Source organism: Leucopleurus acutus (assembly GCF_964270905.1).
Source record: "Leucopleurus acutus genome assembly, chromosome: X".
In the NCBI taxonomy this organism is placed as follows: Eukaryota; Metazoa; Chordata; class Mammalia; order Artiodactyla; family Delphinidae; genus Leucopleurus; species Leucopleurus acutus.
Genome location: NC_139148.1, coordinates 7,431,436 through 7,452,872, shown reverse-complemented (window position 1 = coordinate 7,452,872; position 21,437 = coordinate 7,431,436). Strand labels below are relative to the sequence as shown.

The 21,437-nt window shown below is 44.9% G+C and overlaps 1 protein-coding gene across 2 annotated transcripts in view; it reads right to left on the bottom strand.

Annotated features, from left to right (window-relative positions):
- CLCN4 (chloride voltage-gated channel 4) overlaps nucleotides 1-21,437 on the bottom strand; it is a 75,851-nt gene that overhangs the window by 28,674 nt on the left and 25,740 nt on the right. Inside the window, exons 1-4 of one of the 2 annotated variants that reach the window (XM_082865236.1) lie at nucleotides 15,283-15,560; nucleotides 14,869-15,023; nucleotides 10,763-10,862; nucleotides 6,166-6,353 (exon numbers count right to left, since the gene is read on the bottom strand). In XM_082865236.1, the coding sequence (XP_082721362.1) occupies nucleotides 6,166-6,353; nucleotides 10,763-10,862; nucleotides 14,869-15,012 (432 nt within the window). In that variant the 5' untranslated portion in view covers nucleotides 15,013-15,023; nucleotides 15,283-15,560. Of the gene's footprint in view, nucleotides 1-6,165; nucleotides 6,354-10,762; nucleotides 10,863-14,868; nucleotides 15,024-15,282; nucleotides 15,561-21,437 lie in introns of those variants that run through there. The other variant, XM_082865235.1, reaches the window with a different exon arrangement.

The following is a 21,437-nucleotide window of genomic DNA, read 5'->3' as shown; positions in this document are numbered from 1 at the left end:
GAACAATACAATAACTAAAATGAAAAATACACTAGAGGGAATCAATAGCAGAATAACTGAGGCAGGAGAACAGATAAGTGACCTGGAAGACAGAATGGTGGAATTCACTGCTGCAGAACAGAATAAAGAAAAAAGAATGAAAAGAAATGAAGACAGCCTAAGAGACCTCTGGGACAACATTAAAGGCAACAACATTCGCATTATAGGGGACCTAGAAGGAGAAGAGAGAGAGAAAGGACCAGAGAAAATATTTGAAGAGATTATAGTTGAAACTTCCCTAACATGGTAAAGGAAATAGCCACCCAAGTCCAGGAAGTGCACCGAGTCCCATATAGGATAAACCCAAGCAGAAACACGCCAAGACACATAGTAATCAAATTGGCAAAAATTAAACACAAAGAAAAATTATTGAAAGCAGTAAGGGAAAAAGGAAAAATAACATACAAGGGAACTCCCATAAGGTTAACAGCTGATTTCTCAGCAGAAACTCTACAAGCCAGAAGGGAGTGGCATGATAAAGTGACGAAAGGGAAGAACCTACAACCAAGATTACTCTACCCAGCAAGGATCTCATTCAAATTCAACAGAGAAATTAAAAGCCTTACAGACAAGCAAAAGCTAACAGGATTCAGCACCACCAAACCATCTACAAAAAATGCTAAAGAAACTTCTCTAAGTCGGAAACAGAAGAGAAGAAAAGGACCTATGAAAACAAACCAAAACAGTTAAGAAAATGGTAATAGGAACATATATATCAATAATTACCTTAAATTTGAATGGATTAAATGCTTCAACCAAAAGACACAGGCTCACAGAATGGATACAAAAACAAGACCCATATATTTGCTGTCTACAAGAGACCCACTTCAGACCTAGACTGAAAGTGAGGGGATGGAAAAAGATATTCCATGCCAATGGAAATCAAAAGAAAGCTGGAGTAGGAATACTCATATCAGATAAAATAGACTTTAAAATAAAGAAGGTTACAAGAGACAAGGAAGGACACTACATAATGATCAAGGGATCAATCCAAGAAGAAGATATAACAATTATAAATATATATGCATCCAACACAGGAGCACCTCAATATATAAGGCAACTGCTAACAGCTATAAAAGAGGAAATCGACAGTAACACAATAATAGTGGGGGACTTTAACACCTCGCTCACACCAATGGAGATCATCCAGACAGAAAATTAGTAAGGAAACACAAGCTTTAAATGACACAATAGACCAGATAGATTTAATTGATATTTATAGGACAGCAGATTACATCCAAAAACAGCATTACGTCCAAAAACAGAAGATTACACTTTCTTCTCAAGTGCACACGGAACATTCTCCAGGATAGGTCACATCTTGGGTCACAAATCAAGCTTCAGTAAATTTAAGAAAACTGAAATCATATCAAGCATCTTTTCTGACCACAAGGCTATGAGATTAGAAATGAATTACAGGGAAAAAAACGTAAAAAACACAAACACATGGAGGCTAAACAAGACGTTACTAAATAACCAAGAGATCACTGAAGAAATCAAAGAGGAAATAAAAAAATACCTAGAGACAAGTGACAATGAAAACACGATGATCCAAAACCTATGGGATGCAGCAAAAGAAGTTCTAAGAGGGAAGTTTATAGCTATACAAGCCTACCTCAAGAAACAAGAAAAATCTCAAATAAACAATTTAACCTCAGCTAAAGGAACCAGAGAAAGAAGAACAAACAAAACCCAAAGTTAGCAGAAGGAAAGAAATCATAAAGATCAGAGCAGAAATAAATGAAATAGAAACAAAGAAAACAACAGCAAAGATCAATAAAACTAAAAGCTGGTTCTTTGAGAAGATAAACAAAATTGATAAACCATTAGCCAGACTCATCAAGAAAAAGAGGGAGAGGACTCAAATCAATAAATTTAGAAATGAAAAAGGAGAAGTTACAACAGACACTGCAGAAATACAAAGCATCCTAAGAGACTACTAAAAGCAACTCTATGCCAAAAAAATGGAAAACCTGAAAGAAATGGACAAATTCTTTTTTTTTTTTTTTTTTGTGGTACGTGGGCCTCTCACTGTTGTGGCCTCTCCCGTTGCGGAGCACAGGCTCCAGACGCGCAGGCTCAGAGGCCATGGCTCACGGGCGCAGCCGCTCCGCGGCATGTGGGATCTTCCTGGACCGGGGCACGAACCCGTGTCCCCTGCATCGGCAGGCGGACTCTCAACCACTGCGCCACCAGGGAAGCCCCTGGACAAATTCTTAGAAAGGTATAACCTTCCAAGACTGAACCAGGAAGAAATAGAAAATATGAACAGACCAATCACAAGTAATGACATTGAAACTGTGATTAAAAATCTTCCGACAGGACCTTCCCTGGTGGCGCAATGGTTGAGAGTCCACCTGCCGATGCAGGGGATGCGGGTTCGTGCCCCGGTCCGGGAAGATCCCACATGCCGCGGAGCGGCTGGGCCCGTGAGCCATGGCTGCTGAGCCTGCGCATCCGGAGCCTGTGCTCCGCAACGGGAGAGGCCGCGACAGTGAGAGGCCCACGTACCGCAAAAAAAAAAAAAGAAAAAAAAATCTTCCAACAAACAAAAGTCCAGGACCAGATGGCTTCACAGGTGAATTCTGTCAAACACTTAGAGAAGAGCTAACACCCATCCTTCTCAAACTCTTCCAAAAAATTGCAGAGGAAGGAACACTCCCAAACTCATTCTATGAGGCCACCATCACCCTGATACCAAAACCAGACAAAGATACTACAAAAAAAGAAAATTAGAGGCCAGTATCACTGATGAATATAGATACAAAAATCGTCAACAAAATACTAGCAAACAGAATCCAACAACACATTAAAAGGATCATACACCATGATCAAGTGGGAGTTATCCCAGGGATGCAAGGATTCTTCAACATATGCAAATCAATCAATGTGATACACCACATTAACAAATTGAAGAATAAAAACCATATGATCATCTCAATAGATGCAGAAAAAGCTTTTGACAAAATTCAACGCCCATTTATGATGAAACTCTCCAGAAAGTGGGCATAGAGGGAACCTACCTCAACATAATAAAGGCCATACACAACAAACCCACAGCAAACATCATTCTCAATGGTGAAATACTGAAAGCATTTCCTCTAAGATCAGGAACGAGACAAGGATGTCCACTCTCACCACTATTATTCAACACAGTTTTGGAAGTCCTAGCCACGGCAATCAGAGAAGAAAAAGAAATAAAAGGAATACAAATTGGAAAAGAAGAAGTAAAACTGGCACTGTTTGCAGATGACATGATCCTATACATAGAGAATCCTAAAAACGCCACCAGAAAACTACTAGAGCTAATCAATGAATTTGGTAAAGTTGCAGGATACAAAATTAATGCACAGAAATCTCTTGCATTCCTATACACTAATGATGAAAAATCTGAAAGATAAATTAAGGAAACACTCCCATTTACCACTGCAACAAAAAGAATAAAATACCTAGGAATAAACCTTCCTAGGGAGACAAAAGACCTGTATGCAGGAAACTATAAGACACTGATGAAAGAAATTAAAGATACCAACAGATGGAGAGATATACCATGTTCTTGGATTGGAAGAATCAATACTGTGAACATGACTGTACTACCCAAAGCAATCTACAGAGTCAATGCAATCCCTATCAAACTACCAATGGCATTTTTTATGGAACTAGAACAAATCATCTTAAAATTTGTACGGAGACACAAAAGACCCCGAATAGCCAAAGCAGTCTTGAGGGAAAAAAACGGAGCTGGAGGAATCAGACTCCCTGACTTCAGACTATGCTACAGTAATCAAGACAATATGGTACTGGCACAAAAACAGAAACATAGATCAATAGAACAAGATAGAAAGCCCAGAGATAAACCCACGCACCTATGGTCAACTAATCTATGACAAAGGAGGCAAGACTATACAATGGAGAAATGACAGTCTCTTCAATCAGCGGTGCTGGGAAAAATGGACAGCTACATGTAACAGAATGAAATCAGAACACTCTCTAACACCATACACAAAAATAAACTCAAAATGGATTTGAGACCTAAATGTAAGAGCGGACACTATAAAACTCTTAGAGGAAAACATAGGAAGAACACTCTTTGACATAAATCACAGTAAGATCTTTTTTGATCCACCTCCTAGAGTAATGGAAATAAAAACAAAAATAAACAAATGGGACCTAATGAAACTTAAAAGCTTTTGCACAGCAAAGGAAACAAGACAAAAAGACAACCCTCAGAATGGGAGAAAATATTTGCAAACGAATCAATGGACAAAGGATTAATCTCCAAAATATATAAACAGTTCATGCAGCTCAATATTAAAGAAACAAACAACCCAATCCAAAAATGGGCAGAAGACCTAAATAGACATTTCTCCAAAGAAGACATACAGGTGGCCAAGAAGCACATGAAAAGCTGCTCAACATGACTAATTATTAGAGAAATGCAAATCAAAACTACAATGAGGTATCACATCACACCAGTTAGAATGGGCATCATCAGAAAATCTACAAACAACAAATGCTGGAGAGGGTGTGGAGAAAAGGGAACCCTCTTGCACTGTTGGTGGGAATGTAAATTGATACAGCCAGTATGGAGAACAGTATGGAGGTTCCTTAAAAAACTAAAAATAGAATTACCATATGATCCCGCAATCCAACTACTAGGCATATACCCAGAGAAAACCATAATTCAAAAAGACACATGCACCCCAATGTTCATTGCAGCACTATTTACAACAGCCAGGTCATGGAAGCAACCTAAATGCCCACTGACAGAGGAATAGATAAAGAAGTTGTGGTACATATATACAATGGAATATTACTCAGCCATAAAAAGGAACGAAATTGAATCATTTGTTGAGACGTGGATGGATCTAGAGACTGTCATACAGAGTGAAGTAAGTCAGAAAGAGAAATACAAATATCGTATATTAACGCATGTATGTGGAACCTAGAACAATGGTACAGATGAACCGGTTTGCAGGGCAGAAGTTGAGACACAGATGTAGAGGACAAACGTATGGACATCAGGGGGTAAAACCGGAGTGGGGTGGGGATGGTGGTGTGCTGAATTGGGCGATTGGGATTGACATGTATACACTGATGTCTATAAAACTGATGACTAATAAGAACCTGTTGTATAAAAAGAAAAAAAACAACTAATACTAAACTTTCTTTGGGTTATTTGTATGGAAATATGTTAATATAAATGTTTCAGACATTACATGAAATTCCTAAAAATCTTATATGTTCTGGTATAATGTTATAAGTCATAATTCTAGTTATTACTTTAAAATGTATATCTCAGAAATAACTAAGTTTCCTTGTCAATTGCATTATTATGAACTTTCATCAAATCTTTAACTGTGGTCATTTTTAAGTCTTTTGTCATTTACAGACAGTTCTGGGTGTACTCTGACGCTTTTGCAAAAATGTTCCTATAAAAGGGTTTCAGCTTCAAGGAATTCATGGAAAAGACTCTGACAAGTACAGGTTTCTGGTAACTGACTATACTGCTGAACTGAATGAATAAGCATTTTCAGAACTCTAATGGAAAACTGATGCATTCATAAAAGTGCTAACAAAAGATCAAGATGAAAATAATTACATGGGACTGAGTGAACTGATGAGGATGATTATAATTTTTGCGACTTTCTGTTTGAATGAAAAATAAACGTTAAAAAAAAAAGTTCTAAAATTCGATCGGGGTGATGTGGCACAACTCTGTGAATATCCTAAAAGCCACCGCATTGTACCCGTTAATGGGTGCGCCCCACGGAGTATGGATCATGTCTCACTAAAGCTGTTATTAAAAAACAGTAACATCTTTTCTTCTCAATCAGAAGGGATAAAAATCAACCCTATTTCTTCAGCATGATCAAGAGATCACTCTCAGTAAGAAAAATAAAGCCAAACAAAAGGCTTTAAAGAAAATACGTACATCGTGCACGTGAAATAGTGGGAAAGGATTTTCCAAGTGAAGTTTGAACCGTAGACCTAGAAAAAGCCAAGTGGCAAGTGGCACTCGTAGTAGCCACGACGACGGTCAGGACAGACACTGCAAGGTGAGAGCTCGGACGTCCCCCCACGCCAGCCACGGGGCTCCCAGCCAGGACCCGCCCCTGCACCCACCTCCGACTGTTTCACCAGCAGCTCCGACCACTTCTGCCACAGGGGACACTTGTCCCTGTCCTCAAACGTGGTCTCATTGGAAGTCCAGCAGCACTGCTCGTGGCTGTACCAGAAGGCGGACAGGCAGATGCCCTCCTTCAGGTCTGTCATCCAGTCGACGGCGAGATCGATGACCCCGGCCAGGGTGCCTGGAAGAAGCAGCGAGAGCCACTCAGAAGGCCGGCCGGCATGGGCCAGGGTAGCACGTGCGCCCGGAGGGCCAGGCGGAGATGCCCGTGCCCCGGGCTGCCACACACCCAGGAACCCTCTTTCTTCAGTCTTGAGGTCACCTGAGCGAGTGGCAGGGCACCAGGTGTGGCAAAAGTGGTGCCCAGCCCAGTGAGACACAAAGGCCAATGATACGCTGTCCTCGGGGGGCTTCGATAGGGTGGGAGGGAGAGACCCGCAGCACTGAGCCCACCGCAAGCCCCTGGGGCCGAGTGGCTTTCAGAACCCAGCCCTTCCGAATCTTAGAAACAGGGTACCTACACCCTATAAATCATGTAACCCCCTCAGCGGCTTCTGGGGCAGGATGCTGGGATCACACACATGAATATCCTCCAGGAAACCTGACAATTCAGACAAAATGGAGACAAAACTATTTATAACAGCCTCGTCATTGAAATAAAGTTTTCCCATCAAATGGAATCCAGCTTGAAAAATCTTACTTGTTAGAACTTTCTGGATTTTTAAAAAATTATGGATAAAGGACTGAGGAGCTACATAAGTAAACAACTACTTTAAAGGCCGATAGGAGTGGGATAAAATCGAGTGTGCAGTGGGTCAGAGAAGGCCATTTTAGGTCTCTTTCTAGAATAAGCCATTCCAGTCTTTCACGAAGGCAGGGAATACTTTTGCGCTACCAAACTTTTCACACTTTTACTAGATCCTTATTACAACATCAATTCCCCGAAGGCAGCCATATGCCAGCCTCAGGTGACCTGGCCTTGCCACTCTCCTGGTTCCATCAGCAGTCGCCCACTGTTCTAGCCAGAACATCCGAATCCTCAGCAGCGCACAGGCTCTGACCACCATTCCCACATTTCTCTCCAGGCTCCTCTCTCTCCATCACGAATCCCACACCCTGCCCACACTGTGTTCCTTGGCACACCAGGCCCTCCTCTCTGCACCACCTCAGATAGCACTGTCCTCCCCCAACCCGCCAAGCTCCTATTTATCTTCCAGATGCTGGCATTTATATCACCTCCTTCAGGAAGCCTTCCCTGATTTCCTAAGTCTGGGCTAAGTATACTTCCCAGGCACTCCCCATCACCATACCTATCACATCCTGATATGATCAGTATTTATATATATGTGTATACACACACACACACACACACCCCTCACATGCACACACACACACTCCAACTAGTCTATAAGGGTGGGGGGAGTCTCTTGTCTGGTTTGTGTGCCACGGTGGGGATCAAGCCAGGTGTCTAGACCCTGTGTCCCCTTTAAGTGGGCAAGGGCCATTGTATTCACGTCAGGTACATAGCTGGAACTATATATCCATGTTGAATGAATGAGAGCAACAAACGAATGAAAATCAGGAAACTCAGGTCCATCCATTCACTCAAGGGCTATTTATTGAGCACCTACGTACTACGTGCCATGTACTGTTCCACACCCTGGGGTACAGCAGTGAACAAAGCAAACTCAGGTCCCTGCCTTCGTGGAATCTCAGCTTGTGCGAGAACACACTAGATTGAATAAGTAAGTAAATGAGGGGCTCCAACAGAAGGTGGTAGGTGCTAGAGAGGAGAATACAGCACGTTCCAATGGCAGCCATTTCCTACAATGGTGCAGGAGAACAGTCGGACACGTCCTCAAAAAGTTAAACAAGGGGGTTTCCCTGGTGGCGCAGTGGTTGAGAGTCCGCCTGCCGACACAGGGGACACGGGTTCGTGCCCCGGTCCGGGAAGATCCCACATGCCGCGGAGCGGCTGGGCCCGTGAACCATGGCTGCTGAGCCTGCGCGTCCGGAGCCTGTGCTCGGCAACGGGAGAGGCCACAACAGTGAGAGGCCCGCGTATTACAAAAAAAAAAAAAAAAAAAGTTAAACAAGGAGTCACCACCTGACCAAACACTTCCATTCCTAGGCATCTGCCCACGAGAAATGAAAACATACACCCAACACAAGACATGTATGCAAATGTTCACAACTGCATATTCACAGAAGCCAAAGCGTGGAAACAACCCATATGCCCATCAATTGCTGAATGGAGAAACAAAATGTGGTCCACCTACAATGGCAACAAAAAGGAATGAAGCGCTGACACATGCGACAGCATGGATGAACCTTGGAAACGTTATGCTGTAAAAGAAGCCAGTCACAAAAGACCATATATTGTATGCTTCCATTTTATGAAATGTCCAGAGTAGGCAAATCTACAGAGACAGCAAGTAGATTAGCGGATGCCCAGGACTGAGCGGAGGCTAGGGACACTGGGGCTGATAGCTAAAGGGTAGGAAGGTTCTTTGGGAGCTGATGAAAATGTTCTAAAATTGGCCTTGGTGATGTTGCAAAACTCTGTGAATACACTAAAAACCACCAAGTTGTACACTTTAACTAGGTGAACTGTATGGTATGTGAGTTATATCTCAATAAAGCTGTTACGTACACACACACATACATACATATAGTGGGCGAGGGCGACGAGGCTCAGAGAGGGAGACGTGCTTTTAGAAAAGGTGGTCAGAGAACACCTCAAGCAGAAGATGACATTGGAACAAAAACTGCCTTGTGTGGAACAACAGCGACACCCAGTGGTGGCTCCTGGTTAACGCCCTGCAGAGGAGCCGCAGCTTGGGCGTCGGAATATAATGTCTGGGCTGCCAATACGGAGGTGACTGGCAAGATAGTGGGACCCCTGGGGCTCGCCACTGGGGAACGGGAAGGTGAATGGGGCAGTTTTCTGGCTTTTCCTTCATCCAGATCAAAAGAACACTTTCGCCACCTTCACTGCCAAGATCATCTTTTTCTTGCCTCCCTCCTATATTCATCTGCTGATGTGACCATGGGATTGCCCTTCTCCAGCAGTCCTCACCCCTGGCTGCATATTAAAATCACAGGGGAAAGGGGGCTTTACTCAATGCTAGGGTGTCATCTCCAGGGAGCTACTATTTAATTGAAGCCTGGGCAGCAGCATTTTTTTTTTAATTCCCCAGGTGATTCTTCCTGAAAGAACTGATGGAAATCGGATTAACAGTGAAGTCCGATGGTCGGTATCTGACTTGTTAAAGACAGCCCGACAGGGCTCTGAGATCAGTTGATAAATCTATACTGTGTGACTCCAGCAGGAAGCCAAGACATCTACTCTGATTCCTTCATTTCCCGTATTCATCCCTCCTTCCCAGGAGCCAAGAATAACACAGGGTACAGTTTTATAAATCTATTCTAAAGAAAGACATCAAAGTTCGCAGCAAACTACCCTCTCCGCCCTCTCCCCCCCACCTACCTTTAAAGGACTTCATAGAGCCTAATGAATGGGTGGCAAAATGCCATATGTCCATGAACTCGAATTCCCTCCCAGCACTGCTGCCAATATATACCGGGAGCGCCACTGGGAGGGGAAGGACAGGATGGGCGGAATGGGTGGGTAGCTGCTGTGGCCGGAAGGAGAGGACTGCCCCTTCAGCACTCTCCTGGGCCCTTTAGGACATGCCAGGCAGAGGGAGCCCCTCCCCAGCAACCAGGCCCCTCCTACCACTGTAGATGTAACGAGTGACAGGGCAGCCAGAAATCAAAGTCCTCTAATCACAAAATTTTACCCTATGCCCCGCAGGTGCTCTGCGAGTATGTACTATATTCAACCTGTATCACACAGCCATTCTCTGATCAGTTCTATAACCAGAACTAGCGTGTTACTACAGGCAGGGGGAGTTTCTTAAGGGAATCTCTTCAGCATGATCAAATTTTTTTCTCCTTAGACAGCCTCCTAAAAGCAAGTAAGTTTCAGGAAACAATTTCCATGGAGGGCTGTGCATTTGCTATGAAAAGGGGAGGTGTCCCCTCTAGATACTCATTCATTCATTCTGGAAACAGCTACTGCTCACAAACATGGTGTTGGGATTATAAAAATGAAGGACACGGAGTCGCTGAGGCTCAGAACAACCCATGGGCTGGAGGCACGCCCCCGCCCCGGGCCTACCTCAGACCCTGTGGTGTCTCGCGTTACTGTGAGCGTCTCTCGATGTTTACAATTCATCTCAGGGCCTGCCGGTGTTAGTAAAGGCCAGTCTCATATGATGTTTTATTTTTAGAGATCAACATGTTCCCGTCCTTTCTCGCCTTCTACGTGGCCAAGTACTATAGAATGTGAAATGTGTGTTTTCAATAAAATCCAGCATGGCGGTAAACCTTTGTACAGTGTGGAAAGGGCCAACCCGCCTTCTCGGTACCGCGCTCCAATGACCGTACCTGGGCCTGTCCGTGCCTTGGGGTCTTTTTGCTTTACTGATGATAGATTTATGTTGCGTGTATCGTCGTGTACTGTGCCCTTAGGTATTTCAAGTAACAGCCCCCTTGCCTGAAGTACAAGAGAAACACTCCGCGTACCTGCCAGCAGGCCGATGAGCAGCATCACCGCCCATCCCGACCAGGCGTCCAGCAAGCTCTTGATGAACTCCCATATGGACTCCTTGCTTTTGCTGGTTATCTAGAAGCAGAAAGACATCGGAGCTGATGTGGACACACTTTCCAATTCAGGCTTCCTTCTCTGAAACTGTTTCCTCAGGAAACACGGTGATTGAGAAAACGAATATAATGAAGCAACTAGACTGCCGCTAACGTGACTCTTTCAGTTACCTAGCACAGTGGTTAAATGGGCTTTCTAGTTCACAGAGCTAGAAAGATGCCATGGTAGTCTCCAAAGAATCCAAAAAAGTTCACTTACTTAAAAAAACCTCACTAAGTGTGATGTGATCTTTGATTATTTCAAAGCCATTCTGAAGGAAGACATCACTTCGGTGTCACCGTTTTGAATACAAATCATTATTTTAGCCTAAATCGCAAGGTCTGTTCACAAAAGACCCTCTTCGACAAAGACTTCAATTCCTTCTTTCATTTTCCAGGCTACATGTTAACAACAAGAACGAACTTAATTTCTTTCTCTTCCTTCCTTCCTCCCTCCCCCCCTCCCTCCCTCCTTTCTTTCCTTCCTTCCTTCCTTTATGGCTGCGTTGGGTCTTCATTGCTGTGCGCAGGCTTTCTCTAGATGTGGCGAGCAGGGGCTACTCTTCGTTGCGGTGCGCGGGCTTCCCATTGCGGTGGCTTCTCTTGTTGCGGAGCACAGGCTCCAGGCGTGCGGGCTTCAGTAGGTGTGGCTCGCGGGCTCTAGAGCGCAGGCTCAGTAGCTGTGGCACATGGGCTTAGTTGCTCCGTGGCATGTGGGATCTTCCCAGACCAGGGCTCAAACCCATGTCCCCTGCATTGGCAGGTGGATTCTTAACCACTGCGCCACCAGGGAAGTCCCAAGAACTTACTTTTTTTTTTTTTTTTTTTTTTTTTGCGGTACGTGGGCCTCTCACTGCTGTGGCCTCTCCCGTTGCAGAGCACAGGCTCTGGACACGCAGGCTCAGCGGTCATGGCTCACAGGCCCAGCCGTTCTGCGGCATGTGCGATCCTCCCGGACCGGGGCACGAACCCGCGTCCCCTGCATCGGCAGGCGGACCCCCAACCACTGCGCCACCAGGGAAGCCCCGAACTTTCTTTTTTAAATTGAAGTATAGTTGATTTACAATGTTAATTTCAGGTATACAGCAAAGTGATTTAGTTATACCTATATATATATATTCTTTTTCAGATTCTTTTCCATTATAGGTTATTACAAAATATTAAATATAGCTCCCTGTGCTATACAGTAGGACCTTGTTGTTTATCTACTTTATATATAATAGTGTGTATCTGTTAATCTGAACTCCTAATTTATCCCTCCCCCACCCTCTTTCCCCTTTGGTAACCGTAAATTGGTTTTCTATGTCTGTGAGTGTATTTCTGTTTTGTAAATAAGTCCACTTGTACCACTTTTTTAGATTCCACATATAAGCAATATCATATGATATTTGTCTTTCTCTGACTTACTTCACTCAGTATGATAATCTCTAGGCCCATCCATGTTGCTGCAAATGGCATTATTTCATTCTTTTTATGGCTGAGTAATATTCCATTGTATATATGTACCACCCCTTCTTTATCCATTCCTCTGTCAGTGGACATTTAGGTTGCTTCCATGTCTTGGCTATTGTGAATAGTGCTGTTAGCTTTGTGCAGTGACAGTATCATAGCCAATGAGGTTTATCTGAGGCGTGATTACTGCTAATTGTAAATAGTGCTGCTATGAACATTGGGGTGCATGTATCTTTTTGAGTTAGAGTTTTCTCTGGATACATACCCAGGAGTGGGATTGCTGGATCACATGATAACTCTAATTTCAGTTTTTTAAGGAACCACCATACTGGTCTCCATAGTGGCTGTATCAATTTACATTCCCACCAACAGTATAGGAGGGTTCCCTTTTCTCCACACCCTCTCCAGCATTGCTGTTTGTAGCTTTTTTTGATGACAGCCATTCTGACCGGTGTGCGGTGATACCTCATTGTAGTTTTGATTAACAGCAAGAAGGCTGAAGGAGCCAGCCTGGATCACGCTTTCCAGGCAGATGGTTACATCTAAACACATCGTAAGAGCACCCCTTTGCCTCCCTGTGTTAACAGAATCCTACATTCCTGAGACCATCATTCCCCTCATAACCCTTTAGAGCAAGGGTTGGCAAACATTTTCCGTAAAGAGACAGAAAGTAAATATTTTCGGTTCGGCAGGTCAGTTGGTCTCCGTGGCAACTACAGGACTCTGCTGTTGTAGCACAGAAGGAGCCATATAGAGCATGGCAGTGCACCTCTCTTGTATCCTGTGGCCATGAAAAGGAAATCCAGGGCTTTCTCAGTGGCGCAGTGGTTGAGAATCCACCTGCCACTGCAGGGGACACAGGTTTGATCTCAGTCCAGGAAGATCCCACATGCTGCAGAGCAGCTAAGCCCGTGTGCCACAACTACTGAGCCTGTGCTCTAGAGCCCGCACGCCACAACTACTGAAGCCCGCACGCCTGGAGCCCGTGCTCTGTAACAAGAGAAGCCACCGCAATGAGAAGCCAGCGCACCACAACAAAGAGTAGCCCCCACCCTCCGCAACTAGAGAAAGCCCACGCGCAGCAGTGAAGAACCAACACAGCCAAAACCAACCAAATAAATAAATAAATAAGTAAATAGGAAATCCAGGGACTTCCCTGGTGGTCCAGCAGTGGAGAGTCCACCTTACAGTGCAGGGGCCACAGGTTCGATCCCTGGTCAGGAAACTAAGATACCAAATGCCGCGGGGCAACTAAGCCCATGCACCACAACTACTGAGCTCGTGCGCCTCAACTAGAGAGCCCATGTGCCATAAACTACAGAGCCCACACGCCCTGGAGCCCGTGTGCCACAACTACAGACCACAACTACAGAGCCCACGCGCCCTGGAGCCCGTGCGCCACAACTACAGACCACAACTACAGAGCCCACGCGCCCTGGAGCCCGTGTGCCACAACTACAGACCACAACTACAGAGCCCACGCGCCCTGGAGCCTGTGCGCCACAACTACAGATCACAAGCGCCCTGGAGCCTGTGCGCCACAACTACAGACCACAACTACAGAGCCCACGCACCCTGGAGCCTGTGAGCCACAAGTAGAGAGAGAAAACCTGCCCACCACAACTAGAGAGAAGCCCACGCGCCACAACGAAAAGATCCCACATGTCTCAACGAAGATCCCGTGTGCTGCTGCTAAGACCCGCCGTAGCCAAAAATAAATAAATAAATAAAAATTTAAAATAATAAAATAAATCTTAAAAAAAAAAAAAGGAAATCTAAACTCCTCTTCATGGTCTACTCAGTGGTTCCCAATGTGGCCCCATCGCCCACGTGGCCAGACTCATCTCCAGTCCTCCCCTTCCGTGAGTCTGCCACCAAACCTTAGAGCTCCTTGAACTGCCTAAATGTGCCACGGTCTTTCATGCCTCTGTGACCTAAAAAAGGCACTCCTGATGAGAATCCTTTCCCCTTCCTCTGCCTGGCAAATTCTTAGTCATCCTTCAAGACCCCACTGAAATCGCACCCTCTCTAAAAACTCCCTCCCTAACCATCCCTCCTAAATGACCCCACAGCACTTGATACATAACTTTACTGCAGCCCATAAAAATATATATTGACTGCCTACGAGAGGCCAGGCACTGTAATATGTGCTTTCATACACATAGAGCCCCATTTAATCTTCTGGTATAATTAACTCCATCCTTACAGATGAGAAGATGGGGTCCAGAAATGGCACCCCAGAAGTCAGCCAGCCTAAAGATGTCAAAGTCAGGATGTACCCAATCTGTCTGGTTCCAGAGCCCCACTCCTTGCCCTCCACACCACACCTCTGTATGACATAGCCTTCCACCCAAAGCACCTGGTATTAGAATTACCTGTCCACATCTCTGCCTCTCCCACTAGCCCTTCTCTTCTCTAGAACCTAGCTCAGCACACGACACATGAACCCAAGCTCTAGCTCAGTGACTGTCCGATAGAAGCATGGCCCAGCCCTCCGAAGGGATTCCCCTCACAGTGTCCTTATGAACAGCATGTACCTTTCTGTGTCTGTCGGTGTCCCGTGACTTCTCCCTCAGCCAGTCGATGGTGTGGAAGTCCTCATACGTCCCCACATCAGGGAACGGCTCGTCAAGGAAATCCATCAGGTTTCCAGAGCCACTCATCGCTCCTGCATTGACCATGCTACTTACACCTGGGAGAGAAAACCTGTCGTTAAAAACGTGAGCAGAACATCTGCACAGACCTGGCAGAACAATCCACGTGTGCTATTTTTTTGCACAGGAAAGACATTTCAGCATAGGCACCTCTGCTGTGATGAAAGATACATATAGTCTGTCTTAGTGAGCACAGGCTGCTGTAACAAAAATACCACAGACTGGGTGGCTCATCAACAACACACATTTATTTCTCACAGTTCCGGAGGCTGTGAAGTCCAAGATCAAGGCACTTACTTAGAGATTCAGTGTCTGGTGAGAGCCCACTTCCTGTTCACAGATGGCCATCTACTCGCTGTGTCCTCATCTGGTGGAGCTCTCTGGGGTCTCTTTTATAAGGTCACTAATCCCATCCATGAGGACTCAGCTTTCATGACCTCATCACCTCCCAAAGGCCCCTCCTCCCAACACCATCACATTGGGGATTAGGTTTCAACATATGGATTTTGGGGAGACACAAACGTTAATTTCTTTTTTTTTAACTTTTTATTTTATATTGGAGTATAGTTGATTAACAATGTGATAGTTTCAGGTGTACGGCAAAATGATTCAGTTATACATATACATGTTCCTTTTTCCAATTCTTTTCCCATTTAGGTTGTTACAGGATATTGAGTAGAGTTCCCTGTGCTACACAGTAGGTCCTTGTTGGTTACCTATTTTAAATACAGCAGGTGTACATGTCAATCCCCAACTCCCTAACTATCCCCTTCCTCCACCCTTCCCCTCAGTAACCGTAAGTTCATTCTCTAAGTCTGTGAGTCTGTTTCTGACAAATGTTACTTTCTTATTATTTGTGGTAGTTTTGTGCTATAAAGTCACCATGGCCACCGAATTAGTGAGTACTAAATCACTGTCCCCAAGAGAAATACAGGGTTAGGTTCCTTCGAGCCTCTGGTCACAACATTTTCATCAACCAATCAATATACAACCTTGTTTTGTGTGTTTCTGTTTAAAGACACCTTATCAAATATATATCATTGGTTCATCCACTGAACTCACAGCCAACAGCACTGTCACTCACGCTGCAGGAAGCTTGTCTAACAAACATATTCTCTCCATGAGGCCCAGCACAGCCTTCTCGTGCTTAGAAACACTACAGACACTCCTGCCCTGCATTTCAAGGCCACTGGAAACAGCAAAATTACTAATAAAAAAAGCACAAAAATGCGAAAAATATGGCACTAAAGAGACTGTGAAAAGAACGCTTGTTTCTGGTCTGGGCACTGAAACAAGACGGCAGAGCACCAATTTCTCCAACCTCAGCTGGGATCGTGCATTCCTGGCAACTCAAACTTTTTGAGGCTCTGCACGTGCACTGTGCGAATGACTGGGCAAGCGCCCCATGTATTGCCCTGGATGTTACAAATACATTTTAGCGAGCAGGCAAATTCACAAATACGGAACCAACCGCTCATAATGAGGGTCAACTATAACCATTTCTGGAAAACCTCACGTTCTGCAAAAGCAGGGCATCAACATGAGAGGCCTGGGGGAAACAGGGTTGAGGCATACCACTCAAAACCAAATCACTGTAGTCAATCCAGTAACCGGTTCTCCTGGGAGATAAAGCGGACCACTGAGGCAGACAACCTCTGCGGATACTCGAGACGTACAGCAACAGCAGAGTGAAAATGCTAAGACTCAACTCACTGGTGGGAGCCAAGGTGATCCACAGAGGGAGTGGTCCTCTGCACCAGGGCGGGGGGGGGGGATGCCATGGGGATGACAAGGAGGCAGGACAACCTGCCACGTGAGCCATGCTATGGTCTGAACGTGTGTGTCTCCCCACCCAAATTCATACATTGAAAGCCTAACCCCCGAAGGATGGTATTAAAGGTGGGGTCTTTGGGAGGTGATTGGGTCATAAGGGCAGTACCTTCAAGAATGGGACTAGTGCCCTTATAAAAGAGGCCCCAGGGAGCTCCTCTGCCCCTTCCACCATGTAAGGACACAATAAGAAATCTGTGACTGGAAAAAGAACCATCACCTGACCATGCTGGCACCCTGATCTCAGACTGCCAGCCTCCCGAACTGTGAGGAATAAATGTCTGTTGTTTATAAGCCATCCAGTCTGTGGTATTTTGTTATAGCAGCCCGAACAGACTAAGACAAACCATACCAGGCTGGCAGCACACTGCCCCAGGCAAGCAGCCCCGAGTGCAGGCCCTCACTTCTAATTTTCCTTAAAATACAGTCAAAAGGGTGCCTGCTACCAGGGCAGTAGCAAAGTGGAGGATTTCTTCCTTTCCTGCCTAAGATAACAATTCCACTCCTATTATTCTGCCTCCCCTTGTCTGGAAAACAATCTCAAATAAACCAAGACATCTTCCATGTTACACCACCATCAGAACCTGATTTACAGATCACACAGGAAATAATTTGACACAGAGAAAACTCTTTGCAGCAGGACCAGTGCTCACCACCAGTTAGCAAGAAAAATAATACACTCTTACAAAGACAAGAGGTTGGAATAGGCACTAAATCAAAATTTCTTTGGCAAAGAGCATGGAAATTTGAATTATACGACGGGAACCACAAAAATGCCGGAATAAGATGGTTAAAGAAGTGAAGGGTAGTTATTAAAATATTTGAGCACAGGCTTCTCTCAATTGCTTTATGTATTTTTATATCTGGAGGACTCAACCACGACCTGACAAAACTGCATTTTGATCAAATTGAAAAGTCGCTACAGGCAAAGTGGAGTAATCACCTTACAAGCAATAAAATGGCGATAGTTATTGATTTATTGACTGTCTGTGCAACTTTGCTACTTTAAAACTTAAAAAGTTTGAAGTCTGAGCCATGCCAAGCTGAAAACTATACCCACTGATGAATGCCCAAGGAAGAATCATATTGCAGAAGTCAGTAGCAACCAATTAATAAAAGGGAAGGAATAAAATTAGAAAGCAAAGATTTCATTTTCATTTCTAGAAACACAAGACGGTAATAGCCTTGTATTATATGTGGTAAAGAAAATCTCTGATGGGAAAAAGAAGATGGCAGGCTGCTGACCCACAATGGGTAGCCCGTGTAAGAAACACCAAGCCAGCAGATCGAAGAATTGCAGACACTTGGACATTCTATTAAAAAGAAGTTCATGTTACCTGAAATTTAACCAAATCTCTAGTCAAGCAACAACTCCAGGCAATAATGACTGAAACAAAAAGTCACTCTGGAGAACAAATGTATCTTTAAACTTTGGTGGAGCATGTCATGGTCCTGACGATCAGACGCATAATTGGTAAAGGAAAATAAACATGATTTAATCCGTAGATCTAATTGGAGGCTTTCCCTGGGGGCCCAGAAGGAGGTGGTGACTTCGCTTCTGAAGCTCGGGTTAAGAAAGACAGGAGGACCAGAAGTGTAAGAAGAGGACATCCAGGTCAGAAATAATGGAAAGAGGGAATTCCCTGGTGGTCCAGTGGCTAGGACTCTGCACTTTCACTGCTGAGGGCAGGGGTTCGAACCCTGCTCAAGGAAGTAGGATCCCGCAAGCTGTGCAGCATGGCCAAAAAATTTAAGAAAAGAAAATAAAAATGGAAAGAATGCTATCTGGGATCCCCTGGGAGATACAGATGGATAGGAAATGAGAATCCAGCCAAACACAGGAACAAAAAGGAATGAACTCCAGGGACTTGATGAGAAATAAACTTAACCTGTGTAAGTTCAATACGGCACCCAAAGGGATGCAAAGACTGCTGAGCCCTGAACAACCCAGGTTTGAACTGGGCGGGTCCACTTATACGTGGATTTAGTTCGATAAGTATCATACCTGTATTTTCGTTTTACAGATCTTTACCTACGTGAGGGGAAAAGTTTGTGTTCGATTAGAGAGCCCAATATGTAGAATCACAAGAACTAGGGTTTGAGTCCTGATTCTATCCAGACTGTTTCAGCTTCCTGCCCTTGGGTGAGTCATTCATCAATTCCTTTGGTTTTGAGGCAGTGAGAGCAGGATGCGGCTTTTCGACTGCGCTGGGGGTCAGTGTCCCTAACTCCCACGTTGTTCAAGGGTCAACTATAGTCATCTGCACCTTAGAGGGGAGCCCTTGCTCCTCTCACCTGGTTTTATTTCTTCTCTCCAATAAGAGCACTTCTGCTGGCAGATGACACCTCTGCTTATGATTTCAGGAAGGACAGCATGCTAGATCTTGCATCTGAGATTCCTACTTGGTCTGGATCGTCGAGGTCAGAGCACAGCAAACTGCAGGCTGTGGGCTAAATCCGGCCTGCTGCCTGGCTTTGTAAATAAGTTCTAGAGGAACACAGCCATGCCCACTCCACATATTGTCTATGGCTGCTTTCACATCGCAACGGCACAGTTGAGTAGTTATGACAAAGGCCAAATGGCCCCCAAAGCCTCAAATGTTTACTATTCGGCCATTTACAGAAAACGTTTGCTGACTCCCGATCTACACGGTGGACTGAACACAGAACCAGCTCAGATTCTCTACCTGTCCCTGCATCTACAGCATTTTCAGTGGGACCTTGCGGCTCCTCTTCATTAAGAGGTAGAGTCTATTTCTCCAGCTCCTGAATCAGGGCTGGCCTTGGGACATGCAGTGGAAGTGACAGCATGCATGTACTGAGTCTAGACCCCAAAGGCGACGCGGCCTCTGCTTTCTTCCTGGGCCTTCTGCCACGAGCAGAAGCCAGGCTAGATGCTGGAAGATGAGTGACCACAGGGAGTCAAGGCGGGTCATCTCAACTGAGGCCATCCTGGGCCATCCAGGCTCACCAAGCACAGATTCATGAGTGAGCCCAGCCAAGAGCAGGTGGCTTTGACCCAATCAAACCACGCAGCTGGCCCGCAGACCGTGAGAAAAAGGGACGGCTATTGTTTCAAGCCACCGGGTGTTTCTGAAAGGGCTGTCATGTAGCAGCATCGTAACAATGTTTAACAGGTATGGTTTACGTGGGCTCCGAGGGAGAGAAGAAATGAAGATGGCTAAGTTAGTTGCCAGGGAGGACAACTAACTAAGTTAGTTGCAGCAACAGATAACACAGCTGGCAACAGAGACAGGATGGAATCGAACTTCACGCTGGAGGTGTCCATCCTGAAGAAAGAGCATGTCTCTTACACAACCGTATTTACCTACACAGGGACTTCGGAAGACACAAAGGACACCTAGGTCTTTTATCCAATCCTTAAAGGCAAGAGAGGATCTACAGAGCATGAGGGTAGCTGTGGGCTTTTCATATTCAACAAGCTTTCCTAGCTTGTTGAATGTGTTTAATGACGAAAGGGTGTTGAATTTTGTCAAATGTTTTTTCTGCATCTATTGAGATGATTATGTAATTTTTATTCTTCATTCTGTTAATGTAGTGTATCACATGGGTTGAATTTCAGATGTTGAACCATCATGGCACCTAGTGATAAATCCCATTTGGTCATGGTGTAAGATCCTTTTAGTATGCAAACCAGAAACAAGACAAAAAGACAACCCTCCGAATGGCAGAAAATATTTGCAAATGAAGCAACCGACAACAGATTAATCTCCAAAATATACAAACAGCTCATGCAGCTCAATATCAAAAAAACAAACAACCCAATCAAAAAATGGGCAGAAGAAAAAATTAAAAAAATAATAAAAAAAAGAAGGTATTCCCTGGTGGCGCAGTGGCTGAGAGTCCGCCTGCCGATGCAGGGGATGTGGGTTCGTGCCCCGGTCCAGGAAGATCCCACATGCCACGGAGCGGCTGTGCCCGTGAGCCACGGCCACTAAGCCAGCACGTCCAGAGCCTGTGCTCCACAATGGGGGAGGCCGCAGCAGTGAGAGGCCCGCGTACCGCAAAAAAAAAAAAAAAAATGGGCAGAAGACCTAAATAGACATTTCACCAAAGAAGACATACAGATGGCCAAGAGGTACTTGAAAAGATGCTCAACATCACTAATTATTAGAGAAATGCAAATCAAAACTACAATGAGGTATCACCTCACACCAGTTAGAATGCCATCATCAAAAAACCTACAAACAATAAATGCTGGAGAGGGTGGAGAAAAGGGAACCCTCTTGCACTGTTGGTGGGAATGTAAATTGATACAGCCACTATGGAGAACAGTATGGAGGTTCCTTAAAAAACTAAAAATAGAATTACCATATGATCCAGCAATCCCACTACTGGGCATATACCCAGAGAAAACCATAATTCAAAAAGAGACACGTAGGGCTTCCCTGGTGGTGCAGTGGTTGAGAGTCCGCCTGCCGATGCAGGGGACACAGGTTCGTGCCCCAGTCCGGGAAGATCCCACGTGCCGTGGAGCGGCTGGGCCCGTGAGCCATGGCCGCTGAGCCTGCGCGTCTGGAGCCCGTGCTCCACAACGGGAGAGGCCACAACAGTGAGAGGCCCGTGTACCGCAAAAAAAAAAAAAAAAAAAAAAAAAAGAG